General features: G+C 39.4%; 1 protein-coding gene across 2 annotated transcripts; it reads left to right on the forward strand.

Moving 5' to 3' along the window:
- The first annotated feature begins 117 nt into the window (after positions 1–117).
- On the forward strand, positions 118–24,404 carry TMEM87A (transmembrane protein 87A). 2 transcript variants are annotated; one of them, XM_080346265.1, is made up of 20 exons: positions 118–279; positions 1,354–1,411; positions 5,146–5,243; positions 6,051–6,167; positions 7,820–7,873; positions 7,965–8,018; positions 9,514–9,661; positions 10,336–10,397; positions 12,382–12,565; positions 13,410–13,509; positions 14,243–14,336; positions 14,896–14,967; positions 16,539–16,647; positions 17,277–17,335; positions 17,589–17,692; positions 18,050–18,123; positions 19,413–19,474; positions 20,702–20,757; positions 22,036–22,066; positions 22,418–24,404. In XM_080346265.1, exons 1-20 carry the CDS (start codon positions 151–153, stop codon positions 22,457–22,459), a joined length of 1,707 nt encoding a protein of 568 aa, XP_080202391.1. In that variant the 5' UTR covers positions 118–150; the 3' UTR covers positions 22,460–24,404. The 2 variants fall into 2 exon arrangements, with proteins under 2 accessions (XP_080202391.1, XP_080202392.1); XM_080346266.1 differs by lacking the exon at positions 14,896–14,967 and adding an exon at positions 15,506–15,574.
- Positions 24,405–26,205: the final 1,801 nt, after the last annotated feature.

The following is a 26,205-nucleotide window of genomic DNA, read 5'->3' on the forward strand; positions in this document are numbered from 1 at the left end:
GGCGATTGGCACCCGGGGCGGTGACAGCCCGGGCTCAGCCGGGGAGCGGCTCCGCCCCCCGCGCCGCTCCCGCCGGCCCACGGCGGCCGCGTCCCACCACGGGGAGCGGAAGAGGCGCGGCCAGCGCGGCGGCGGCCTCCAAGCGGCGGGATGGCGGCGGCGCCGCGTTCCGGGAGGTGTCGGCCTGAGGCCGTCCTGCTGCGGCTGCTGGCAGTGCTGCTGCTGGCGGGTGCGGCGGGCGCTGGGCAGCGTTCCAAATGGCGGCTCCCAGTGTTTATGGTGAGTGCGAGGAGGGTGGCCGGGGCGCCGCGCTGGGGGCTCCCTGCCCCGCAGCCGCCGAGCCAGCGGGCTGTGGCGGCGCTCGGAGCGAACGGGTGCGTGGCGGGGCTGAGAGGCTGTTGCTGCTCGGCTCGTCCACCTAGACGGGGGGAAGACGGGGGAACGCCGCGGGGTCTGCGGGGGGACTGCGGCGGGACTGCGGCCTCTTCTGCCCGCTGTTCTGCGGTGCGACCGGGGCCTTCCCCTCCTGGGCCGCCCGTGTGTGGGGCCTGACCACGGCCGGGGCTGGTACGTGGCCGCGGCGCCGCCTGCCCCTCTGCCAGGCATGAGCCCGCTTCGGCGGGTCAGCGCTGGCCGCAGGAGCAGGGGGGCGTCTGCGGGAAATGGTGTCGGTGAGCGGTGGGGGAAGCGTGTCTTGTCAGGTCTGTGTTGGGGCGGCTGCCTCTCCGGCTGGGGCTCGGCCTCCGTGGGGCCTGTACGCAGAGAGGTGCCCCGCGCCCCCCGTGCGGGTCTGGCGTCGGGAAAGCTGGGCCCCTGAAACCCTGAACCGAGAGAGACGTAGGGCGCTGGGAAGGTGAAGGGATGGATTTCCGGCACTGCTGTCGTGCCGTGCGTGGTTTAACTTGTGTGGAGAAAAGCTCTTTTGCCTGGCATGAAACCGCCTTTACTAGCCTGTGAAAGGGAGTAATGTACGTTTCTGTGAGGCTATTGAGCTTCAAGAACAAAATTAAAGGGTCACATTGACCATTCCTGTTGATTCTTGGAGCAAATATTTTTTTTGTTGTTGTGTAGTGCAGACCTTCTCATCAACATGAAAATGCTAATCATTTCAACAAATGCCAAAGAAATTGATTCAGTTTTGCAGAACAAAAAGCCCCAAGCCTCTCAAGCCATCTTTAAGAGTAGGTTGAAGGGGTGGTGAAGCATGACTGGAAAATCCAGTAAGGCTGGCTTCTGATTTGGCATTCACTTTCATTACTGTATCAGCTTAAAAGTCTGAGTGAAAGATTATGTTTACTGAAGCTTTGTGACGTTAAGCCCACTAATAAATTTTCCTTTTTTGTACCTTTGCAGGGGAAGAAGTTTAATTTTGGGAAGATTCTTTTCAGCAACACCACCATTTTCCTGAGATGTAAGTGGTTACTAGAGATTAACCTGTTCTCTCTGTTGTTTGACACCATCTGGGACTCAGAACACTGAGAAGTGTGACAGCTAATCTCTTAGCACGGGATGAAAACCATAACTGATATGGTTGGGTGTGTTTGCAGCCTTAAGCTTCCCAATTGTTTAGGCTGTAGAAGAAATCAATAGTTCTGTGCAGGCCCTCTGTGGAGAGGGCAGGATGGGCAGAGGGAGCACCACTTAATCTCGAATAGCAGGTGATAAGATGTGGGATGTGCCAAGCCCTACTGTGAGGTGTGCTTTCCCTGTTTAAGATATGGTGAATTCCTCTAGCTGGGAGGTCTGGTGCTGGGTCAGGGGCTATTTGTATTGGAGAGTGACAGGAGGCAGTGCTTTTTGAGGCCCTGTGCCTTTTCAGCTGTGTGCTTCTGGGAGAGGTAAGGGAACGTCATTGCATGCTATGGCAGAGCTCTCCTGAGAGCTGTTGTTTCCTCCTGATCACAGTGTGTGAATATACTACAGAGCAAATGTTTGCAGAATTCCCTTTTGTTCTTTCTGTTTATTGCTCTGGCGGGGACTGTGGGTTTTGTAGGTTACTAGTCAAAGGAGAGTTTCTGTAAAATACCTTCTTACCTGTGAACATGAGGACAGCATTTAGATGGAAGTGAGATAATGTAGGTGACTTGTGGAAGTGACAAGCTGATTTAGAAGGCTTGACATATTTTCTATCTACTTTGGGGTTGTTTGCACCAGTTCTTACTATGGTGGGGGGAAAGCTGTTTGATCTCCATCTGTTAATTGGATAGTTACACAGGTACAGTGCTAGTAAATGCCTTTATACGCTTGTGTCAAACAAGGAAATAAAAGTCACTTTAGAGATGATTGGTGCCTTTGTCACTTCAAGACAGTTGCTACAGCGATTGTGCTCTTTTTTTAACTGAGAAAATTACAGTATCATGAGGATTAGCTGATGCTTCTTGATGAAATTGCATACTATTGTGCTTTATTATGCTCTTAATTTATTGATTTTTCAGGTTTAATTTCAGATGCCAGGCCTTCTTGGGGCAGCGTTTAAAATGAAATTTGTTAAAATGCCTACATTAACCCCACGCGAATCTGAAACAGGAGGGTAGTGTTACAATGATTTATTAGTGACAGTCCATCACATCAGGGTTAAGTTTTTCCCACTTCTCAGGCATAGGTCAAATGCTGAGTTTTGTGGCTTGCAGAGAGACAATTGCAAGTGTCTGCATAGAAATCTCATGCTTGGGGAAAAGGAGGTGGGGTTTGAAAGAGCATTGGGAGCTCTAGTAGGTATTAGGCTTTCTTTTCTGAAGTTTAATAGGGATAGTGTATTCATACTAACGTGGCATCTAAATTGTGGGTCCCCTCAGTGAAGTGTGTGATAAGTCTAATCATGAGCTGCACAGCTGAAATAGCATGAGAAGGAAGGAACGAAGGCATGGCAAAAATATTTATTTGTTACAAAGTTTGTGGCAGATTTGGCAGTAAGAATTTGATCTCCTAGTTCCTGATCTAGACTTCAACTACACTGTGCAGTCAGCCTTTAAACAGGCATTAAGCCTTAAAATTCTTTAGTGAAGACACCTGTTTTACATACAAGGGCGATTAAAAGATTTACATAAAGTCTGGTAATGAATCACTGAAAGAGGAAGGAACAAAGATTGGAACTTAATTTCAGTTTCTCAGCCTAGAAGATACTTGAACTGCATCTTATACTGGGAAGCTGTAACTTTACATACTGTTTCATTTCTGTCTGTGGAAGCTGGTCTCTCTTGCCTCCTGTCAGTTGCCTCTTCTGTCTGCCTTGTGGTGTTTGTCTGGACAATATGACCCTTTTTGCCAAACGTGTTTGCTCGTGCATCATTCGTGTTTTTGGTGAGCACCTGCATCCCCTCTTCCACCTCCTACTTCTCTATTTCTTCTTTCCACTTCTTGATTTTTTTTTTTTTGGTATGGTGTATTGGTATCTGATGCTTTATACTTCTGATTGGGAAGACTGCCACTGGTGTTTAGTATTGTCAGTAATTAATTTATTTTTTGTCTGTTACTTAAGTGCTATTCTAGAAGGCATCTGGTTTCCTGTTGAAGATCATGGTAGAAATCATGCTATCTGTAAATGAGTACAAAGACTGCATTTGAGTTGAATTTTGATGGTTTTGTTTGAAGGCTAGGGAACTTATATTTCCATGTTGCTGAATTCACTAAATGCTATGGATACCTTTTCTGTCTTTTAGAATACTTTCTTCCTGTAATTTTGATGTTTGCAGGTATTGAAAAATTGTTCTAGTCGCGTCCTTTTTTACCTGTAGTTGTTGTTACTGCTGAACGTAGTTTCAATAGTCTTATTTCTTTAATAACTAAAAAAGTATTCACAAGGTATTTTTGAATCCCTCCTTTTTAAAAATTATTTTTGGTAGTATGTTTTTTTGAGGTGTTCCTCATTTGATCAATTTATCAGAAGAGCCTTTGTCTTCGAAGAATTTGCTGTCTACCCATGTCACTTTAGTGCTTGTGTTGCCTTTTAGTTTTTGTTGTGCCTTCTCCAACTTCTAGGGATATGTGGAGAAATATATGCCTTTTTTTTTTCCTGCTTACCAGAAGGTGTCATAAGGAAACTCTTTCAGTGATTACATTCCAATATATTTTTTTTTAGTTTTAAAATTAATTTTTGGTGTTAGAGACTCAGTTGTTGAATTTTTAGCTCTACATATACTTACTGTAGTAGTGTGTTTTAAAGTGGGATTAGTCAGTTAAGACTCCATGGCAGGGTCTTTTTCTCATTGCATTTTTTATCTGCCGTGGTTATTAAAAGCTCTGTACATGTAACAAGTTTGTGGTTGTCTGGTCTGAGATGAATGTTGCCTGTGAAGGTGTGGGGACTTCTTAGCCACTGGAAACATGCTGGCAATTCAAAAGCGCTTTGCCATCTGTTGACCGGCAAAACCCAAACATAATCATCTGAATGACTCTTCCAAGACTCTGAATAACTACTGCTCATTTTGTTTAAGGGTGAAGATTACCTTCTTAATGTCAAATTTTCTTCATCAGGCTTTAGTTTCAGAATGAGATTTGAAACACAGAAATCACACAGTCTTTCCAGGGGAAGAAGTCTTGCATTTCACTTCTAATACATGTTGGTTTTTAATAAATCAAGGTGAAAAGTTGTCTTATTGCTGTTTTAGGTAGTATTGCAGCTTTGACAGAGTGAGCTAATGTATGAATGGTTTGTTTATCTTTTGGGAGTGGGGATGAATGTTGACTTGCAAAATTGGTGATGGTATTGGTATATTTACATTATCTGTGCAAATAGCCCTTAGCATTCACCTGTTCCTAGCTCCACCTGCTGTGCATCCCACATATCTTGAAAAGGGAAATACTTTTTATGTATTGTAATCACTGGGAGTCACTGCTGTTCTTCTCTTGTTTGGTATTTGCACTTGCTGAAATATCGCTGATTATCTTGACAACAAGAAGTTTCCAGATGATCTTCAGCTCTTTAATAGAGTTATATAATGTTGAATTCTGTTTTTGACATGCTTCTTTGTTTCACTGAACAGTAATGGATAACTTGAGGCAAATGTTTTTCTATTGTTTTGCTTTCATTTTTGTGTTTAAAATAAATTTAATTATGGTAGTTTGGCACAGAATGGGAGGAAAAGCATGACGGGTAGAGAGTGTCTTACATGTTCTTGTCTGTGTTGTGTTTTTTTTTTTTTTTAGTTGAAGGGGAAGAAAAATCTTGTGATCCCTCTCAAAGGTACAATGTTACGTGGTACTTAAGATATTCTGACTGCTACAATGAAGTCTTCAACTTTGGGGTAAGAATTGTGTCAAAAATCATGGGTTATGATTTTTAGGGGTAACAGATCTGAGAGTGAGGGTATTGGAGGTGTCACACTTGTGTCCTCATTGCTCTTTGGGCCTTTCCTTCACTAGAAGATAACAAATTTCTGGATCATTGGGAATGGAAAGGAACTGATGCACAGCTTGCCAGAATTACTGACTTTTCTGGGTTTTGGGGAAGGTGGAAGTGTTTGTCAGTATTCTTCTAAACCCAGAAGCTTAAATAAATGCATCAGCTCTAAACTGACATGTGAATTTGTGGTTGATGAAAATATTATTTATAACAGTGCTTAATGACAACAAATGGGAAAAAAAATGAATATTTTCCTATTTAGTCTAAATTCTGTTCTTTGTGGATGCACATTGCAAGAGTTACTCATTTATACAAAATGTATAGTTTTTCCATCAAATGTGGTAGAACACAATTGTGCTTTTTCATGTGTAACACCTTTTCCATGTTTACTTAAAATATTAGTTATAACAGTTGTAACTGCTAACCTAATGCAGTACTGAGGTATTTAATGTAATAATGTAGTGTTCGTGTAGACTGGGTATTAATTCTTACTCAAAGCCTGTATGTTGGTGGTTTTGTGGGGGTTTTTTTGTGTTTCTTTTTGTTTGTTTGAAGAAGAATAGTCTTGTGTGGTCTTGATGGCCTTTATCCTACTAAATTCTGTTCATGAGTGTGTGCAGATAGTGTTCTTGAGGTCTTGCAGCTGTCTACTGAGATAAATCATTTGATATATTGGATACTAACCGAAGTTCTATTCTATGCTTGGCAGGATGAACAGGCAGACTACTATTTTGGGACGACATCTGAGGAGCATCCGGGCTGGTCAGGATACTATGCTATGTCTACTGTCATCTTTCAGAATTGCTCTGAGCTATTCAGGCCTCAGGTAAGGGTAGAACCTTCACAATCTGCTCTGTTCCCTGATATAAATATACACAGAAGGTGCTAGTTCTTGTTAGATGTGTTAGCATCCTATGTAAGTATCACTGTAGGTTGGGAGGTACTTGGTTTTATTTGTTTATGGCAACCAAACTGCAGCAATGGTTTCTTAATTTTGCTTTACTTCTGTTTCGGTATTCAACATCTGGTCCACCATGGGGGAGGAAAAAAAACACAAACCACTGTAAACTTCAGTCCTTTTTGTTTGTGGTTCTGTGTTCTGAATTTGTTTCACTTACAGAACGCTACTGTTAGTTGAATAGGTTGTGAGTCTCTGGCAGGTGAGTGAAGCTCCCACTAAATTTAAGTTGATAAAGGACTGGCATTTTTTGCTCAGACGATATTTATTTATAATAATGGAAATAAGATTATTGAGAAGTGGGTTACTTAAGCACTGATAGCAGGTTAAAAATGAAAAATAAGTAGTGCTAAGATGTGCAATGGAAGAGAGAAGACAATGCAAAACAGCATAGTTAGTAATGTGCAAACGTAAGCTCTACACCAACTGTGTATCACCAGGTGAAGCTCTGCAATCATACTAATGACAATACCCATGTAACACGCTGTATTTTTAAGTGGTGTCCTTAAGAATTCAAGGCAAATTGTGCAGCTTGCATCTGTATTCAGCCATTCCTGATTTAGGCAAAGGGTTGCAAATAGCAAATACTGGGAAATGTCTTCTAACTATTGAACCTAGTGTTGTGGTTTTTTGTTGTTGTTGTTTTTTATTTTTTGTTTTTTTTTTTAAGAAAAGACATACCTTAAGGTGACTTGAGAAGGGCTTTTATAATCTGCATGCCTCTAATTCCTTTGATATGCAAAGGTGGCTTGGAAGGGTTTTAAAAAAGTAAACTGTATGCTGCATCCTTGTTTAATAATGAGAAGTGTGAGTTCTACTTTTACATGGTTTTATGTAATAAAAGAGATCTTGTGGGTTCAGCTGTGTAATGTGAACTCAGGCTTCTGAACTGAATGTTCGGGTTGGTGAAACTGGAGTTATAAAAGTCTTAAGTGACTTTTCCTCCAATTCCTTTGAAAAGTCTTTGAAAATTGTAGCAAAATATATTCTTCTCAGGGATTAATTTCTGAAGTTTCACAGAAATGTCTCCTTTTGATTGTTCAACTTTTTTTCTTGTGGCATAGCAGTTTCATTAGATTTCAAGTCACCATAGTTCAGGAAAGTTTGCAAAATCTGGATCTCTAATAGGCACCCACTCATCTAGAGACCTTTGTTTGCATAGACTAAGGCAGAAATCTCCAAATCCTATTTCTGACTCTGTAGGTGTTGTCTTGTAATGGACATAGCCAATAGATTCATATTTAGAAAATAAGATTAACTTCACTATGGTTGTGTTTGTGGGTCCAGTTCTGAAAATCAGACACCTGTTGTCCGAAGGGAGGAAAAGCAAGTCTCAAGTGACAAAACATTAAGTATTCAAGACTCCCTCCACAAATGAACAGTCGTTGATTTGGAAAAATGAAAGCTCTCTAATATAGCTGTTCAGAGAATCCTTCCTTATAATCAAGTTTACTGGAAGCTGCTCTGGTAATGTCATGTTAATATGAAGTGTCTGTAAGTGTTGTACTTATGTCTTGCAGATTTTATATAAAGAATTTGTTCATCCAGAGCCTCTCTCACCTGAGAAACAAGAGGTAATATTTTTTTCCTTCCAATGAGTGAGTGTAGGCATGGAAGAGATAATTTTGGCATACTTATTTATCTATTTTTCTGTTTTTCTTTAAGGGCTTAAAAGAGAAGGAGAGTGGAGGCAATAACACAATGGTAGCAGATAAAACTGTATGTATATTGAATTTAAACTGGCTTGGAATCCAACGATCTTAATTTGGGGGGTTTGGGGTGTGTGTTGTGGGGGTTTTTTGTGGTGTGATTTTTTTTTTAAATTGATATTTGTTTGTGTAACAAATTGCTGGTAGCATTTTTGGGGATGGAGCAATTCTGGTTTTTTGACAAGTGTGTGTCTTTTTTTAGCTTGAAACTAGATAGCATTGTATGGAAAGTAGTCATTGGTATGATCTAAGTGGTGACTAATACTTACAGATTACATTTGGTTTAATCTTTAACTATTCAGTCTCTTAAAATACTATACCTAACAATTTCAGTGTTTACCTTTGATTTGCAAATTTTTTTAATATTTTTGTTACATGTGATGTTCAAGCCTTAACCAGGAATGATTGTCCACTTCAAACTGAATGGCCTGGATGCCAACAAAGAAAATCTGTTTAACTCCCTGTATACTTACAGGGCCATTTACCTTAAAGCTCAAACATAAATACTTGTGTGTGCAATTGTGAAATAATGTATCAATGCAACAAGAGATGGAGAGATTTTAAGATAAAATTGGCATATAAAAAAAATACCAATTTTCTTGTAAATTGACTGTGATTTTAACTAAGTCTTTTAATTTTGGTCAATATCAGTTTTTTTTTTTTTTTTCAGTAAATTCTGTAGGCTTTAGGTCTTTAAGTCAAGAGGTTTCTTAAAAGAAATGCATGCTCTTAATACTGAAATTTTTTTGGAGAGGCAGTTAAAAAAAAGTCTTTGTGGTAGTTCTACAGTGGTTATGTGAGTGCCATACATGTAGACAGTCTTAATTCTAACCTTAAAGCTCTTGCAGTTTCTGAGATGGCTAGAACTACTTTAGTCGTGGAATTAACAGTTGTGCATGCTGGAACTCAAAAAACTCTTTTATGGTGCAAATATTTATCTGGGCAAGGTCCTTTGTTAGTTCACTGGCAGGGTTTGGGTCTTACAGGCATGAGAACTATTGCAGGGGCAGTAATAGTTTCCACAGGAATTTGCTACTATGGAAATTTACTTCTCAGCTACTTCTATTTTACGTTATAAAATTCAGCCTTCACCAGGGAGCTGAGTTATATAGTTGTGCTGTTGCCAAATAGTTGATTTCAGGAGGAAAGTAGTATCTCCGTGATGGTCTTAATGGAAACAAGGAACAGGATGCTCTGCTGAATTCCTTGTAGCTTTTGCAATACCTTTGAGATGACTCTGCAGTAAACCAGAACTAAATTTGCATATAGGCCCTGATCACCTCCCAAGTCTGTAAGAATTCTTCTGGATTCAACAAAATTTTAAGTATTATGTCTAGTAAATAGATTTACACTTATCTATCAAATATTTATTAACAAGTTTTAGGCCTAGGAAGAGGTGAACTTTGTTTTCACATGGAAGTTATCACTCATGTATGGCATCTACTTCTCCCTTTTCTTTGTATTCTTGACTATGTGCTGTCTACATGTAAACATTTTATTTTCAGGCAATGAATGCTGTTATGAAAACTTGGCGAGATGGACCATATATATTTATTGTGCAAATTGGATTTGCAACTGTGAAGGATTCTAATACAAATGTTAAAAAAACGGAGAAAACAACAACTTCCTCATATCAAAACAAGCCTTTTACAAGTAAGATAGCTGTTTATGCAGCAAGCTAAAATATAGTGCCATTTTTTATGTATACCAGTCTAAGTGTATTCTATGGCCCTTTTAATACATAATGTATGGTTTATGTGAAGTGAATAGTGTCTTATGAAAATAAATGTATTACCTACTAGAACTCTTATCATAAGAAAATAGGTGATTGTTGGTGTCTTGGAAGATCCTAAGGCTGTTGGTCTGTCAGTTTATTGATGAAAGTAAAGAAGAATCCCAAGCAGTTCAATTTTGAGGCCTGGTGTTGTGTTTCAAAGATGTTTAGACCACCACACTAATTTATATTAATAAGTTCAAATCATGTAGAATACAAAGATCACAACTATCACCTTGAAATTCTATTATGGTATGTTTGAAAATCCCCTTTAAAAGTTAGTTTGTGTTTGTTTCGGAGCTTTCCTGTTACACATGAATCTCCAGCACAAATTACTTTTAAGTACTGCCATGAGCGAGTTAGTAGTGGAGCGTATAATTTTAATTGCATGCTACTAGCTGAGTGTGCTGTGAGTCTTAACTTTCTTTGATTAAAGTGTAAGTGAGATTTAAAAACTGTGTGAAGATGTGGAATTTCTTATGCTTGAGTAAAAATCAGTTAGGTACTTCTTCTGGTTCTTGTTCAATTTGGTCATTGGATTGTCTTTTGACAGTGACGGTGGAACTGAAGGGGCCATATGAGTATCTCTCACTTGCAGACTATCCTCTGATGATTGTAAGTAAAACAGCTTGTCTTTGACCTATGAAGTTGTCAGTTAATTTTAATCTCAAATATTCTCCTTCCATACTTTAGGAAACACAAAGCCAGTGTCTATGAAGAAATAATGTAGTGCAGGATATTTGTGGGGTTTGTTGTTGTTGTTTGGTGTTGGATTTTGTGTGTGTGTGTTTGGTTTTGGATTGTTTTGTGGGGGGGGGTATTTTTGTGTGTGTTGTGGTTTTTTTTGTTTTTTGGGGTTTTTTTTTACTAAATACAGGGTAGGGAAAACAGACATAGATTTCAGACGTTTGCATGTGCCACTAATGTCATTCTCTGGGTTGTTTGACTTGCTGCCTGGCAGTTTGTAGTTAGTAGTTATCAGTATCATTAGTCTAAACTGAGCAATTTTACTGACACTGTTTTTCTGCTTAGCTTGTATCTTGGAAAATTTGCTATTCTATGCTTTTGCTTACAGCCAGCCTTTCATTTGTCACTACTTTCTTTGTTCTTTTACACCTTAATATTCCCTCCTCCACCAGCTGTCTTACACTCCATGAGGATGTTCTTAATACTGCCCAGCAGTGAAAGCATAATTGAACTACAAAAAGCCAATCCCCTTTTAATTCAAAGGAGTTTCTGACTTGGTTGCCAGTTGCCTCTGTCAAGAAGGCTAAGAAGATAAAATAACTTAAATATTTATGTAGTTTAGGCAGACTTCAGCTGTGGATCAATAACCAGTAAGGTCTCTAGCCTGACTGTATTGGCAAGAGTAGCCTGTAAATAGGAGAGCCTGATAGAAGTAAAAGCTCTGTTGACATGTAGTTCATGGGTGTGAATATCCCCATGTGGCAGGTCCAGAAAAAGGTCTCTGTCTAAATGTTTCTGTAATGGAGCATCTGAAGTGAACTAGCATGCCTGGGTCCTTACCCTTTGAGCTGAATGGATTAATCAGGTCTGAAAATCTGTATGCATCAATAAGCTGTTCTCCTAAGGAAGGTGTTATCAGTTTGTGAAAGTTTCAATGCATTGTGCAGCTAACTTCAATGCTTGCTTGGTTTAAAAAAAAATGCACCTTCTGCAAGAGGAGACTACTTGGTTAATACTGTCCTATATTTAACCTATGTACTTCCTGCTGTTTGTTTAATGTCTTACTCTCCTTATCCCTCTTCTTAATCTCAGTGTCCTCTGTGAAAACTTAACTTGCTCTGGTATGGTGCTGTCATTTAGAAAATTCAGCACTGACTGGCATTGTCAAGCTTATTGTTCATTGTAGGAGATGTGTACCCTGAAAGTTCCTCTGAAGCAAGTAACATTGGACTGGAAAAAAAAAAATCCTGCAAAATGATAATATTTAAATGGATATCTGGGTTTCCTTTTAAATTTCAGATCTTTGGTTGAGCTAAATCTTGGTCAAAAATTGAGTTTACTGGAAATAAACTTTTGAAAGAAACTGTCAAATTGTTTAAACAGATATTACAACCATCAGTTTTTTGTAATACCTCTGTTTAAACAATTTGACAGTTTCTGTTCTGGTCTTCTGGAGAATGATGTGTAAAGATGACTTGGAAATTTATTTGCAGAGTACTGTAAAGGTATGATGAAGTTAGTAATAGAATAATATGTGAAAAGGTGCAGGGTTTCTAGTACTCAATGATTTGACTGAACTCTTATTTGAGTTTTTGAAAGCTAGTAGCACTTGATATCTTCCATAGAAAAATTGCCTGTGATTAAATTGACAGGCTGATCTTCGAGAGAGAAATTGCTCAGAAATTCAATTACTCTGTTTTCTTTTGTTGGCAGTGAGAAATTAGACTGTCATTGTAAAAGAATCTAGAGAAGACAAATGAAACAATGCTTGTTTCTAGTCTCAGCTCTATATAAAAACTTGAAAAGCTGCTGTACTCAATGAGAAAATGGAGCTGTCTTACAGTGATGGAATAGAAAGAAGGCAATTATTTTTCTGGGTCTAAGGTTGTTATTTCTTCTTTTTGTGTAACAGTTTTTCATGGTGATGTGTATTGTGTACGTATTCTTTGGGGTTCTGTGGCTCGCATGGTCTGCATGTTACTGGCGGGATCTCCTGAGGATCCAGTTCTGGATTGGTGCTGTTATCTTCCTGGGAATGCTCGAGAAAGCAGTTTTCTATGCAGAGTTCCAGAATATCCGCTACACAGGGGAATCTGGTAGGTAGCAGTTGCAACTTGCAGCTTAATTGATGGGATGTAGCACTAATGGCTTATACTAAATCGGAGTGACATGCATATTAAGTATATGATTACTTGAGGATTGTTTGAAAACAAAGAACAGGGAACTAGAATTTCTGCATTTTTTTAATATATTGTAAATGTGATGATCTGTGCTTTCCTAAAGCTAAAATGCTGTTGCTTCTCTGACTCCTGGGTGTAGTGTCTTGGGATATAAAATGGTACATTCTGCAGAGTATTCACTGCAGTGCTGGCTTGAAGTTTAAAATAGGGCTTCTGAAGTGTAGCTTGTAATTAATTTCTGACAATTGGTATTGGCCTCGGAAAGAGACTTTGAAACTCCTAGCTCAACATGACAGCATTGCAGATGACTCTTGGTATTCAGCCCATAGTGTGACAATCCATCTTAAGTGATTATCCCCACATAAAACTTTGGGACTTTGGTTTTGAGTTTTTAGGATGGATACATTCAAATGAAACTCTGCAAGTAAAACTTTGTTATGACTTTGTTAATTGGCCACAGCCACAGTATAGAAGGTTTGCATTGACTTGTTTGGAAGATCATCCAGGTTGATCTTATGTATAAATGTTTTATGGATCATTTATTCTTCACTTTCTAGGGATGTAAATATTTTTCAGTAGCTTTTTTATGTGAAGTGACCTACCTTTTCAGAAAGCTTACTCCAGATGTAGGTAATAAAAAGATTATTACACTTTATAGCCCACTTTCTGAAAATAATGTCTGCTCTCATACTACAATTGCATGCAGTAGTTAAAAAATTATATTTTGATAATGTAGCCTCTTCCTCTTTGCTTTTGGCAGTTCAAGGAGCAGTAATACTGGCAGAACTACTATCTGCTGTGAAGCGCTCATTGGCTCGAACTCTGGTCATCATAGTCAGCCTGGGATATGGCATAGTCAAGTGAGTAATTCTGTTAATAGGTTTGTTGTGTTCTGTCAAAAGGCGTTTCACTGTCGTTTTGTAATAACTTAGTGCAGTATTCATCTCCCTGTACTTGGCTCTTAAAAGGTAGGTGCTTTAGTTGAGTGCTATAAAGGTCTGGACTTCTTCACCAATCAACAGAGACATACAGTTCCATATGGTGATTGCTTTTCTTCCCACCTCCTTTTGTGTACCACTGTTGGGTAGGTTTATTAATGGCTGTTGAGATGCTCCATTGACTGGAATGGGTGCTTTATATGCCTGCCTTCTGGGTAAGGAGGAGCTTGTAGAAATAGGGGAGGTCGAGAATCACCGATGGGGTGATCTGCTTTAGGAGGCTTCTGCTGCCAGCACTGCTGCTCATTTGTCTGTCCCCAGCTGTATTCAATGGTAAAACAATGTGTGGTAGTGGAAGCTTCTAGTGAGTGTGGGTATGCTGGGGAAACTGGTGGGCTGCAACTTCTTTTAACGGTCATAAAAAGCTAAACAGGTTAACTAGAAAACAGGACCGTTAGCAGTCTTTCCTTTAGTCACATCATACCATAAGACAAAATTAATAGTAAGCTTCGAGCACCATGATCAAACTATATCTGCATGTAGAAGTGGCTTGTCACGAGGACCTTTTATTCATATGCTTTATGCTAGACTCAAATTGATGTGACTTCACTTTTTTCCCCCTACTTAATCTAAATTCCACTTTGTTTTTCTACAGGCCTCGCCTTGGAGTTACTCTTCACAAAGTAGTTATGGCTGGAGCCCTATATCTATTATTTTCTGGCATGGAAGGTGTTCTTAGAGTCACAGGGGTCAGTAATAACTACTTGAATTCTCCCATATGCCGAAGATACTCCTGGCTTTATTTACTTATGTGCTAAGGGAAAATTCTAGGACTGTGCTGGAAGAAGGAAATAGACAGTGAAGTAGTTCAACTCTGAGACTGCGGATATGGATTATTGACAACTATTTTGTCTTTTCTATTTATCTGGATGTAATTCTGTGTACTTTGAAATAATTCTAAGAGATTAGTCAGGTTTCAGACACTATACTCTGCTTGAACCCTTGTGTCTAGTATTTTGGGTTAAGTGGAGCTAGTTGCAGACACAAATGTACAGCTTGGGTTACCTGGCCATGAGTGAACAAACAAACAAAACAAAAAACCCAAACCACAACAACACAACCAAATCCAAAACAAAGAACACCCAGCCACCACCACTTCAGTTTTGGAGGCTGTACCTGGGGAAATGCATGTGAGTGGTGCTGTTACTTGGTTCATTAAGAAGTGCATCTTGGGTTGTAGATTTGTTGTTCTGTTTTGGTATTTTGGGATGAAGTATTTAACATGACATCTATTTGGTACTTTTTCAGTTTTTCTATGACACTGTGGCTCTGATAGCAAACTTGGCCCTGTCCATGATTGATGCCTGTATTATTTTGTGGATATCCTTTCATAAACTATAGAGTGTTACATGCTTATTCACAGCTTATTATTTCTGCCTAATACTTGAAGGAATAAAAGGTGATTTGCTTGTTTCAGTTGGGACTTTGACAGTTTTTGATGCACACACAAAGGCAATTTTTGCCACTTTCAGTCAGTGTTATGGTTGCTAGCGCATAGTGCAAAAGATTTAATTACTACATCTGTAATAAGGTGACTGCTAGCTTTCTGTGATGGAAGTGGTGACAGCACATCATCACAGCACTCTCCTCAGCAGAGGCTGCTTTTGATGGTGCCAGGTTGACTTAATCTGCAAAACTATTTTTCATCATGCTGGTGGAGGACTGAGAAATGATAGTATGGTATTGTCAGTTCCCCTCTGTATGTTGGCTTTAACTCTTGGTTCAAATTCTCTGCTTCTGTAGTAGAACTCAGAAGCATTGTGGTGGAGTATTTGTGGTTTCTTATAAAATAGCCTGACCCTTCTCACTTCTTCTTTACCTTTCAGTTTGTTCTTATTGGCTCTCTCTTTGTCTCCAGGCCCAGAATGATCTTGCCTCCTTGGCTTTTATTCCCCTGGCTTTCCTAGATACTGCCCTGTGCTGGTGGATATCCTTCACTATTTTACTTGGTGGGGTGTGTTTTCTTTCAAATTTGTTGGTTTTTTGGGGGGGGAGTCTTTTTGGCTGAACTTCTTTTTAAAATCTTCTCAAAGTATATGTTCTTTCTACTTCTGGTAAAGTTAATAGAACCTATCTAATTGAGTGTTCAGGTAAGCTTCTGGCTACAGGCAGTGCGAGTAAAACTAGGTAACTAGGAGATTCAGGAGCAGCTCCTGAACATAGACTAGTTAAGTCTGTCATCAGTCTCTGTTGAAGTATGAAATTAATTTGTTCTAGTGCAGCACTGTAACAATAGCATTTGGAGAACAGACTCAGTTTGGTTTTGGGAGAAGCTTTCTTAGCAACATCAAACCTAAAATTCTTTCTGTAAAATGTGAACTCATCTTGAAGTTGTTAGGTGACAAAATGGGGCAGTGTTAACTTTTTGGTTTCTTAACATAATACATCTGAACAACCATAATCTTGTGTGACTTCAGCAACTGCTGTCAAATGCCGAACTCTAAACCACGTATAGCAAAATCTCTATGAAGTGATTTTAGTGAAAGTCAGTCACAAAACTATTTAAAATGTGAATAGCTTGCTGCCCTACCATGACAACCCCAATTCCCTCTTATTGTGAGGTGTATGCACAGTCTAATTGGATTTTAACTTCTAGTTCAGACTTGATTTTTCCATTTATGAGAAGCACATGTGACACTTTTCTGGAGGAACAGGCCATAGTCCATCTTTGCGTGACAAGACTTGTAGGTTTAGGTGACTAAATAACATGGAAAGAATGGATCCTGCTCTTTGACATCTTTGCCATAGGATGAGCTTTTCTTCTACTGAGTCTGGTTTGTGTTTTTGGAGGGCTAAGTGTGTGAGTGGGAGAGCTGTTGGTCATAAGATTTGCGTTCTCCTAAGTCTATGACCAGCTTGTCCTTTCAGAAGCTTTCCTTGACTTGCCATACATATTCATCAGCTTAACTCAAACAATGAAACTGCTAAAGCTTCGAAGGAATGTTGTGAAACTCTCTTTGTATCGGCACTTCACCAATACGCTCATCTTGGCAGTAGCAGGTAAGCAGAACATTATGTTAATCAAATAAGAGCACTTGCCATTTCCATATATGACTTGATATGATCACTAAAGCAGATATTTGAGTTTGGTGCTTTTTCTGTAAATGCAGTCAAAATACCTGGTATTTCTAACACTTGATCAATTTCTAATAGTGGGTCTATGCCAAATGTTATGTTGATACTTCAGAGGCAGTGGATTATTAGTCCTGATGTTAGTAAGATTGGTAGTTCTATGCAGCTCTAACAGAGGAAGCATTCAGGCAGACAGGTGGTTCAGTTACTTCAAGGTGGGCTGTATTTGTCAGCTGATACCATGACACCATGGTTTGGAGGCCAGCTGAAAGTAATATAAGAATAGTCAGTAGGGATGAGGAGTTGGCAAAATATCTCATACTTGATTTATGCCTTGTGTCTCAAAAGAATTAAGAGCAAAATATACTTGTCTGTGTGTAAATTACTGTATAAAGTCAGTGCAATAAATCAGTCACTTGTTTTGTAAAACTAATAAGTTGGATTCCCGGAATTCACTATTTAGGTCTTTGCCTTTTGGGAAACACAGTCCTGTTAGCAGTATATTTGGATTAGCATATGTTGTAGTAATAAGCAGCTTGTTTGTTTTAATATTGCAGCATCTATTGTATTTATCATCTGGACTACCATGAAGTTCAGGCTGGTGGACTGTCAGTCGGTGAGTTTGTATTGAACGCTTTCTGCAGTTGCTGTCTCTTGATAAATTTACATTTGGCAGTGTAAGACGTGAGATTGGGCATTCTGGAACAGATTTTTCTGTGGATTGTGTCTAGAGTAATATACCATATGCTAAAATTCTTGTGGACAATGAGCCTCTTTGTGGGATGCCTGTAGTTCACCCTTGGAAAGAGCTGAGGACACAGAGTCTCTTTCTTAAGTTTTTCTACTTGTACTACTGTTTTCCTTGACAGGACTGGCAGGAGCTATGGGTGGATGATGCCATCTGGCGTTTATTGTTTTCAATGATCCTCTTTGTCATCATGATTCTGTGGAGACCATCTGCTAACAACCAAAGGTTCGACTTTTCTTACCTCTTTCTAAAAATACTGTTTTTTGGGATTGCTTGTTTATCCAAAGAAGTACTGGCAGGTGATTTTTAGTTGCTGTACACCGATCTGTAAGGATATTAAGCAGTGTGTGTAGGAGCTTGAGGAAAACTAGGTGTAGGAAGTCACGTAAGTAAAATCAAATCTGTTCTTGGTCGTGAACTTATTAAAAAAGAAGTGACTTAAACTTCTGATTACGTAGTTTAGTGTAGGTCTTAAAAACAATGAACTACACAGAATAATCACGTCATGTGAATGTTAGGGTAATAGATCTCTTGGGTGGCAAGAAGTATTCTAAGATGGCTTTCATTCTTTCCCTCCTGAAGGTTTGCTTTCTCACCACTCTCTGAAGAGGAGGATGATGATGAGCAGAAAGAGCCAATGTTAAAGGAAAGCTTTGGTAAGAGACAGTTTTTTTTCCCCATCTAATTTTGGTGTTGAAGAGACACTTCTGTGGAGGGAGTTCTCTTGTTCTGTTGCAACAAGTTCATTACTGCTGTAGAAGCAGAGTCGGTGCCTCCCCGTTGCCATTGATTTATGCAGTTGTAGAGGAAACACAGGTTTTATGTTTAGTGTTCACCTTGAATGTTTAATTCTGTGCTTTTCTGACGGCTCCGAACACACTCCTAACGTTGTGGTTGCTTTACCATGTCAAATATGTCAAGTCATGGGTTTGGATCCAGTCATGATAACAAAGATCTCTTGGATATTGTTGCTGGGCACTGGCTTAGTTTGCAGTTCTCTTTTAAAATCCAGTTTAAGAATTTTCATTTATTATCTGGTCTCTGAACTCTGCAGTTGTCTTCATTTTCCATACAGGGCCTAGTACAGGAATGTCCACTGTAAACAAATGGATGAATATGAAATTACATATGAATGAAAGAGTCCTGCTCTATAACTCTAGGTTACGTCTTTCACTCTTCTCACGTCCCTCCTACTATAAAACCCTCTCTTCCCTGCCTCCTAACTCCCTGCTTTGTCTATTGCCCTTGTAACACTATTGTGTAAAAGATTGCGTGACATATCCGCTGCTGCTGTCTGTCCACAGATCAGTCCTGTGGGTATAGATCAGTGCTGTTTGACTTGGTTAGGAGCTGAGGAGTGTGCCATCGCTTAGGTGCATTTGCCAAATCAGCCGTACCTGGCTGTCTGCCAGGCTGGGAGATGCACATTGCCTTTCAGCTTTGAAGTCAACCAAGCAGCTGGTCAGCAGTCAGTAGGTAAAATAAATTGAGGGAGTTCCATGTGTCTCAGAACAGTTGAGGCTGGAGGAACCAACTGGAGGTCATGCTGTCCAAAGCCCTGCTCAAGCAGAGTCACCTAGAACAGGCTGCCCAGGACTGTGTCCAGATGGCTTCTGAGCTACTCCAAGGATGCAGATTCCACAGCCTCTTTTGGGCAACTTTGTTTTTGGGTTCTGTGCCACTTACGTCTGGCTTAAAAAAAACAAAACAAAAAAAGACCACTAGAAGTTGATATTTCCTAGGTAGGACTGAAAATTCAGGAAAAACTAGGTACTCCAGCTGTTACGAAAAATACTGCAAGCCTTTTAAAGGGAAAGCACTGTCTTAATGATTAACTCGTCTGTCTCTTTGGATTTGATGACATATTCTGAACACTCACCAGTTTCACTTACAGTATATGAACGATTATAGTTCAGTTATACCAATCTTTTTTTTTCCTTTTCAGAGGGAATGAAAATGAGAAGTACAAAGCAAGAACCAAATGGAAATGTAAAAGCAAACAAAGCTGTGAGTATCCCCTCTCTACCTCAAAGGATCTAGATCCGTGTCTCGTTTGTTTGCCCCTCAGTACTAGCTCACAAATATGCAAAGTGTTCAGCCTATAAATGTGAGTTTCCTGGTTTGCTTCAGAATGGGAGTGGATCAAAGTATCATATGTTTACAGTACTTCTGAAAAGAAAGTAAATACAGGTTTTTCATCAAATTTCCCGTAAGTGCAATGGAAGCTTTAGAATTCAGTCAGTTCTTTAGGAATGTTTGTACAATCCAGTATAGAGAGAACTGTATAAAGTTATGCTCTGATAATGAGTAATACATTATTTTAAGAAGTTTGTCAGGCTGAGAGGGAGGCTTAGCCATATTTTAAATAGATTAATTACCTTCTAATTTTGAGGTTTGTGATTCATTACTCGAATTGAGCTATGTGTATATTATTATGTACCTACCGAAATAGTTTCAGTGGAACATTTTAAATATATTTGCATTTTTTCAATGCGGCTTATAAGCAGATGTGGTTTCACATTCAGGTAGGAGGTAGAAAATGTCTTGGAATCTTTTCATGGAATTCATGCATAAATTTGAAAGTAGAAAGGACCTGTAGGAATTCCTGATAATAGCAGTAATATTTTTGTTGTTAACATGTTTTTTTCTCAAAGGTGGGTTGCAAGTATACTGATCTGAGGATAACATGAAAATAAAACTTTTGGTTTTGGGGATAGGAGATCAGAAAGGATTGGTTCTCCAGCTTCAAAACAAGTGTGCTTGTGTTGTGAATTAGAAAGTGCTCATTAGATAGAAAAGAGATATCCGAACAACAGTTTAATTTACCTTTGCAGAATCTCTCTTTTAATAATAATTTTTCAGCTAGAACATATTCTAAAGATAATGTTCTTTTGCGGGAGACTAAACTAGATTATGTAAATAACTAAAGTGTCCTGAAGGCCTGCTTTGCCTAGTCACCATTAGACTGTCAGAGTTGACAGTAAGTTACAGGTGGTTTGGGTTGTCATTGTTGTTTTTTTTCCCTTGGAATGTGTTTTCTATAATTCAGAAATCAAGTTGAAGATGTGTTTGTGTTGGTTGTGTGGGTTTGATTGTGTGATTTTGGGTTTGTTTTTTTTAACTTACATTATAAATACATTGGTTTTTGTTAAGTAGGCTGAGAAGAAAAAGGCTTGCCCGTGATGGCATTTTGGGAAAACTGACTCTTTTTCCATTTCATTTCTGTACTTGTAGCAGGAGGATGACCTGAAGTGGGTCGAGGAGAATGTTCCTTCATCAGTGACAGATGTGTGAGTATTTCTATGGTAACAATAAAAAAGCAGGTTCCTTGGACACAGGAACACAAATACATTAGAATGCCTTATATGCTGTACCTAAATGAGCAGATACTGAGTTCAGTCTGGAGCTGGTCTCTGACTTTTTAGTGTGTTTCTGCTTGGCTTTATGCAATGTGTCAGACTTAGAGTTCATGCCATTTGAACACATTCTGACTTGAGGAACATGGTCTCTGACTGTGAAACCATGGACTGATTTGTTTGCACTTCACTGAAGCTAAAACTACGTAAATACAGAAAAAAAAAAAAAAAGAACAAGCAAACTCTTGCCTTCTGTTTAGAGCCCTGAAAATTCTTTTGAGTATCTTGCAAAATGAGAACCACTGAATAATTCCATTTACTTCTCAACAGTATTTGCAATGTCTGAGTCATTTTTGTGCTTCTGGCAATATAGTCAACTATGTAGGCAGTTCATCTCTATTCTGCTTTTAATAAGTTTTACATCCTAAAAATGTTAGTGTCTGTGTCTAAATTTTTCTAGCAAAACAGAAGTTCATAGATTGTGTTCACAAATCTGAACAGGTAATTTTGGCAGAGGCTCTGGATTTAAGTACAAAACTCTGCTTGAAGCTAAAGACAAGAAATCAGGGGAAGCTTCAAGAGGATGAGAAAGTGCTTTTTTCTCAATTGAATTTGTTTTTCCCAGTTCTGGTATTTATGTTTTGAAGAAAGGTGGGATTCCTTTAGAAAACAAGGACTAGATTGGTACAAGGTAGGAAAGGGCACTTTGAGGTAGTCTGCTGCAGAGTCTTCTGTTCTTGAAAGTATGTTGATCAGGGTTGCGAAGAGATCAGATCCCAATACACAAATGGAAGGTCTGTTGTAGCTGCGCAGTCTGTGGTACCAGTGTAACTCGTTTAATTTCTAGGATGTGTTTTTTACAATACAGTCCCAAATCGTAGATGTCTTCAGTCTAGTTCAGTGGTGCTTATGAATGATGTAGCTTATTTCATGGCGACTTGGAAATTGTTCAGCTGGTAATGAGGAGCTTAGGACAAAAAAAAAGAATTTTAAAACTGTGAAGGTCATCGAGGATATTCCTTGGGCTCTTCCTCTTTTGTATATCTTTCCCTAATTTGTCTGTTTAATCGAAAGGTTGATCTTCATTATTTTTCTCCTGTGCCCTAAAAAGCTTGAGGTGCAACATAAGGCTGAAAATTATTGTCAGTAATATGCTTGCAGTAGGTTTTCCAGTTCTCTTAACATTTTTTTTTTTTCCCCCTCCCTCTGCAGTGCTCTTCCAGCTCTTCTGGATTCAGATGAGGTCAGTAAACAGATCTTCAGTTCAAATTAGTCTTCTGACATGCCAAAGGAGTCATGAGTCAGCTGTTAAGGACTTGGCTTGTTAGAACTGGGCTCTCTGATCTCGCCAGTGCAACAGTAAAATACTGTGAGGTGGGGAAGGACAGCGGGGACAGCCATTATACAACTTCTTAGAGTACAAACACATTCTAAATACATATTCTAAAAGAAGTGGCATATCTGCCGTGCAAGTTGGACTCCTAACTTAAAATGCATGTGTATGTGCATTTGTTGTGATCAAGCATACCACCTTATTTCTCAAAAATTGAAACCTATTGGGGAAAATGACAACACTGGTTATTTTATTTTCCAGGAGAGAATGATTACACACTTTGAAAGGTCCAAAATGGAATGAAGGAGAAGCTTTTTGTTATTGGAAGTGGAGACACCTCTTTTAAAGTTGCTTGGTGGATCAAGTGCATCCTGCTGATTTGTTTCTTGATCTCGGCCTTGGAAGTCTGATGCTTTATTGTCATGAAGGCGTCTTGCTGTGGAAGAAGCTCACAAGGACATTATAAACCTTTTGGAAATTTGAATTTACAAAGTTGCTGCAAGTTTGGATTTTTAAGCAATTTAAATGTGTACTATTCCAGCACCTTCTGTAACTTTTCAAATATTTAATCTGTGAAACTAAAATTCCTAATGTCTACTTGAGGAGTTTATATTTCAATGCTACAATTGACAATTAGAGGTGAACTGCCTGTACATTTTTGGGGTGAGGGTGGGGACAGAAACAAGCACTGAAGAAACAACGGACCTGTTTTCTGGTAGATAATGGCTATGCCATGTCATGCATCCAACATGAATGAGAGGTTTTTAGAGAAGCTCCTGTTAATGAAGAAAATTAAAAGATGCCAGAAAGGAAATATTTAGAAAAGTTACAGTGATATGAGTTTTTAACAAAATCAAGTGCAATTTTATTCATAACACTGTGTAAGAAAGATTTTCTATTTTAAATGCCATTGACTATAGGTAACAGCTACATAGAGCTAACACGTGCTGTTGTGGCACATCTCATTGCTGGCAATGTGGTGGATGCCTGGAAAAATTATTTGCCCCTACCTTCCATGTGTTGCATGATTTAATTAATAAAAAAATAAAACCAGCAACAACAACAAACAACAAAACTAACAACCACCCTTGCCAGACCCACTCCTGCAGTGCTTCACAAGTGCTTGACTACTCATGTTAGGAGATATTAACCACACTTTTCAGCAGAACTTTTCTCCCTGCACATGTAACATCTTCCACAGAGAACTGTGAGAAGATGACATTGTTTTCCATAGGGTGCAAGCACTGCTTACCTTACTTGAAGGAGTCTTTGATGGGACTATACCATGCTGGGATACTTCTGTTCCTGGTGTCTGTTTAGAATTGCCTCCCATGTAGGTGATTGATGATAGGCTTTCCTGTCCCATTTGGTCCCTGTGGCCAAGAGGTACTCTGAGATCACTGTGTTTCTTTCCAAGTTGACAATTTCTGTTCTATATAATTTCTTTTTTATTCTCCTTTTCAAATGAAAAAGAGCTTTTTGACAGTGTTCTGTTTTTATTCTGTTCTTGGCTGTAGTGGCTTCACTTGCAATAACTTACACATGGAAACCCATTGTGGATGTATGACAAAAGCTCTAATTTGGGTTCACAACCTTACAACTGATAATGACCAGGCAAGCAGCAGGACAGCTGGACTTCTGGGAGCTGATGTGGCTGCCGCTGGAATGGCACAGGGAGTCAGCTTTTCTGGTTTGTCACTCGTAGCTATGTCAGCAGAAGTGAACATGTGCCTGTACTTTGTTCATTCCACTGTAAGGTCTGGTAGCTTTGTTCTAGTTCATCTTTACCAGCAATTTATGCTGAAATGTGGCACTTTACAGTAGAGTAGCTGAGGCACAAGTGTGTAGTATCTTTGCTAGCTGTGCCATGGGGGCAGCAAACCCTCAGAGGATGGGCAGAGAAAAAAATTTGTGGCTGTAACACCTCAGTCTGCCTCTGCAAGGTTGCTGAAGCTCTTCTGCCATCTCCTTCAGGCCACACGTAGAATTGTTAATTAGTGAACACTCCTAATTTGCTATGCTTAACTGAAATAGATGAAACAAAGGTTACCTCCATGTCCTTTTGGGGAGAAGAAATTTTGTGAAATAAAGCTACACAAAGCTCTCTATTTAATGGGGGTTTTTTTTGTTTGTTTGCCTTTAATAAAGTCCTATTGTTTTGGGTTGTTTGGGGTTTTTTGAGACAAATAGGGGAAAAATGTTCTCTCCTGGAAGCACAAAAGAAGTTTGTATGTACTGTTTAATAAAAGCTAGGCAAAGAGTAGAAAGGCTTATATTGTGTCCTTCCACTTTCTTACTACCTGTTCTCTCATGTGAGAAGGTGTTAACATCCTGACAAAGCTCCCTCACTGTTCTTTAACACTTTATTGCATTCCTGATAGCTCTTTTTTTGTTGTTAAGCTTGACAATACAGTGGAAATCTGTCATTTGAAAAGTGGAAGATCTGAACAGTTTAATAAGTTAAAGACTAGAATAAATGTAGTAGCAGTATGGTGCTTTCAGCCTCCAACTACAGTGATCTTGGGCAGTCTTCCCTGCTTTCTGCCCTCCTGTCCCTGTGGTAACTTCCATCAGTATTTGAAGTTGTTCTGAATTCTGCAGTGGCTTGTTACTCCCTTAGGTTCATGTTCATGTTTTTCCACTTGTGTGGCAGAGTTTCTGTATCCTTGGAAGGCAGCATCAGCTTCCTAGCATGCAGCAGGCACGTGCTGTAACTTTATTTGTAATCCCATGGAGAACTTGCATTGGAGCCCAGTTCCCACAGTGTTATGTGGGCTATGGCACACATGGGTGCTGCTGCAAGCAGAGCTGTGGAAGAGGTGGCTAAAAGCAGCAGATGAGATGTGGGTGAGGAGCCAAGAGTATGCATGTGAGGGAGTTGCAGCAATGTGGCCCCTCCCCTGACAGCACCTTTGGTCAAACGTGATGGTTCTGCTAAGCAGATCTTTGCCTCTCCTGCTTCCTGGTTTTGCTTCTGAAGATGTGTGGGCTCTATGATCTGTCAGGAAAGCTTTGTCAGCAAGCTAGCTTGCTTGAATGCCTGAAACCAGAAATCTTGCAGCATTGTTACCTTTAATTATGTAGACAGGGATGACAATTCAAATTTATACCTGTTCTTTCAAAATGGGTATTGTAATTTTAAAACAAATTGTACAGACTACTCTGAAGACTTAGTGAGCAGAAGGGAGAAAATGTCTATTCTTAGGTTTGAGATCTGCAGAAGATTTTAGTGACTAGAATAGTGTGTAGAAGCTGAATTTTCTTTAGGAAATTTGTCTGCTGACTTCAGATATCTTTAACAAGATGTTCCTAATTGAGATAATGCTCTTCTTGTAGGAAAAAAATAGATGCCTCTCAGGAATACAAATTCAGAGGGGGTTTTTTAGAGTCCTCACGCCTGATTAGTTCTATGTGTGTAGATGTTTATTTGTGATAAGCAGCTGTGATATTACTGATGCAGTTGTTATAGCATGTGCATGCTCTGCAGAAAACTGAAAACAAAATAATAAGATGTTGTTGACCAGCTTTTCATTAGAGTAACAAGATGTTTCTGCTAGAACTGCGAAGGAGGGACTGAGTAGCAAGAGATGACATGGTAGGGTAGAGAAATGCAACAGGCTTGATAGGCACAGAGTGAGTCAGGATCACAAGACCTGGGGAAGGGAAGGTCTTATTCCACAGATGTAGGGGTATGTGACTTTGTGAGCTTTAAAAAAAAAATCATTCTGTTCACTTTATATGGTATTTTGTGTTGTATGCTACAGGAAAAGTATGCTACTTCTCTTTTTAGAACCTAAAGAGACCAATGCCTTGCACTTAATTTGCACTCTGGTAGAAATGAATTACAGCCATTTGCATGTGAAGTAATTATTACCTGGTGTTATTGAACCTTACATTTCACTAAACTGGTGCTATGTTCCTCTTTCCTTTGGTAGGGGATCCTAGGTTAAGGAGACCAGATACATGCCTGAGACATATCTCCTTTGGTGATTTGCAGTTCTGGTATCTGCAGAGGGATGTGACTGAGCACAGTTCTGTGCTTCAGTAAG

This window comes from Nesoenas mayeri, assembly GCF_963082525.1.
Source record: "Nesoenas mayeri genome assembly, chromosome: 5".
Lineage (NCBI taxonomy): Eukaryota > Metazoa > Chordata > Aves > Columbiformes > Columbidae > Nesoenas > Nesoenas mayeri.

Bases quoted from the DNA above. Each gene is read 5' to 3' on its own strand.
- TMEM87A (XM_080346265.1), top strand. From the start codon at position 151: ATGGCGGCGGCGCCGCGTTCCGGGAGGTGTCGGCCTGAGGCCGTCCTG. The intron at 7,874-7,964 runs GTAATATTTTTT...TTTTTCTTTAAG, and splicing joins TCTCACCTGAGAAACAAGAG to GGCTTAAAAGAGAAGGAGAG. The intron at 14,968-16,538 runs ATATCCTTTCAT...GACTTGCCATAC, and splicing joins ATGCCTGTATTATTTTGTGG to ATATTCATCAGCTTAACTCA.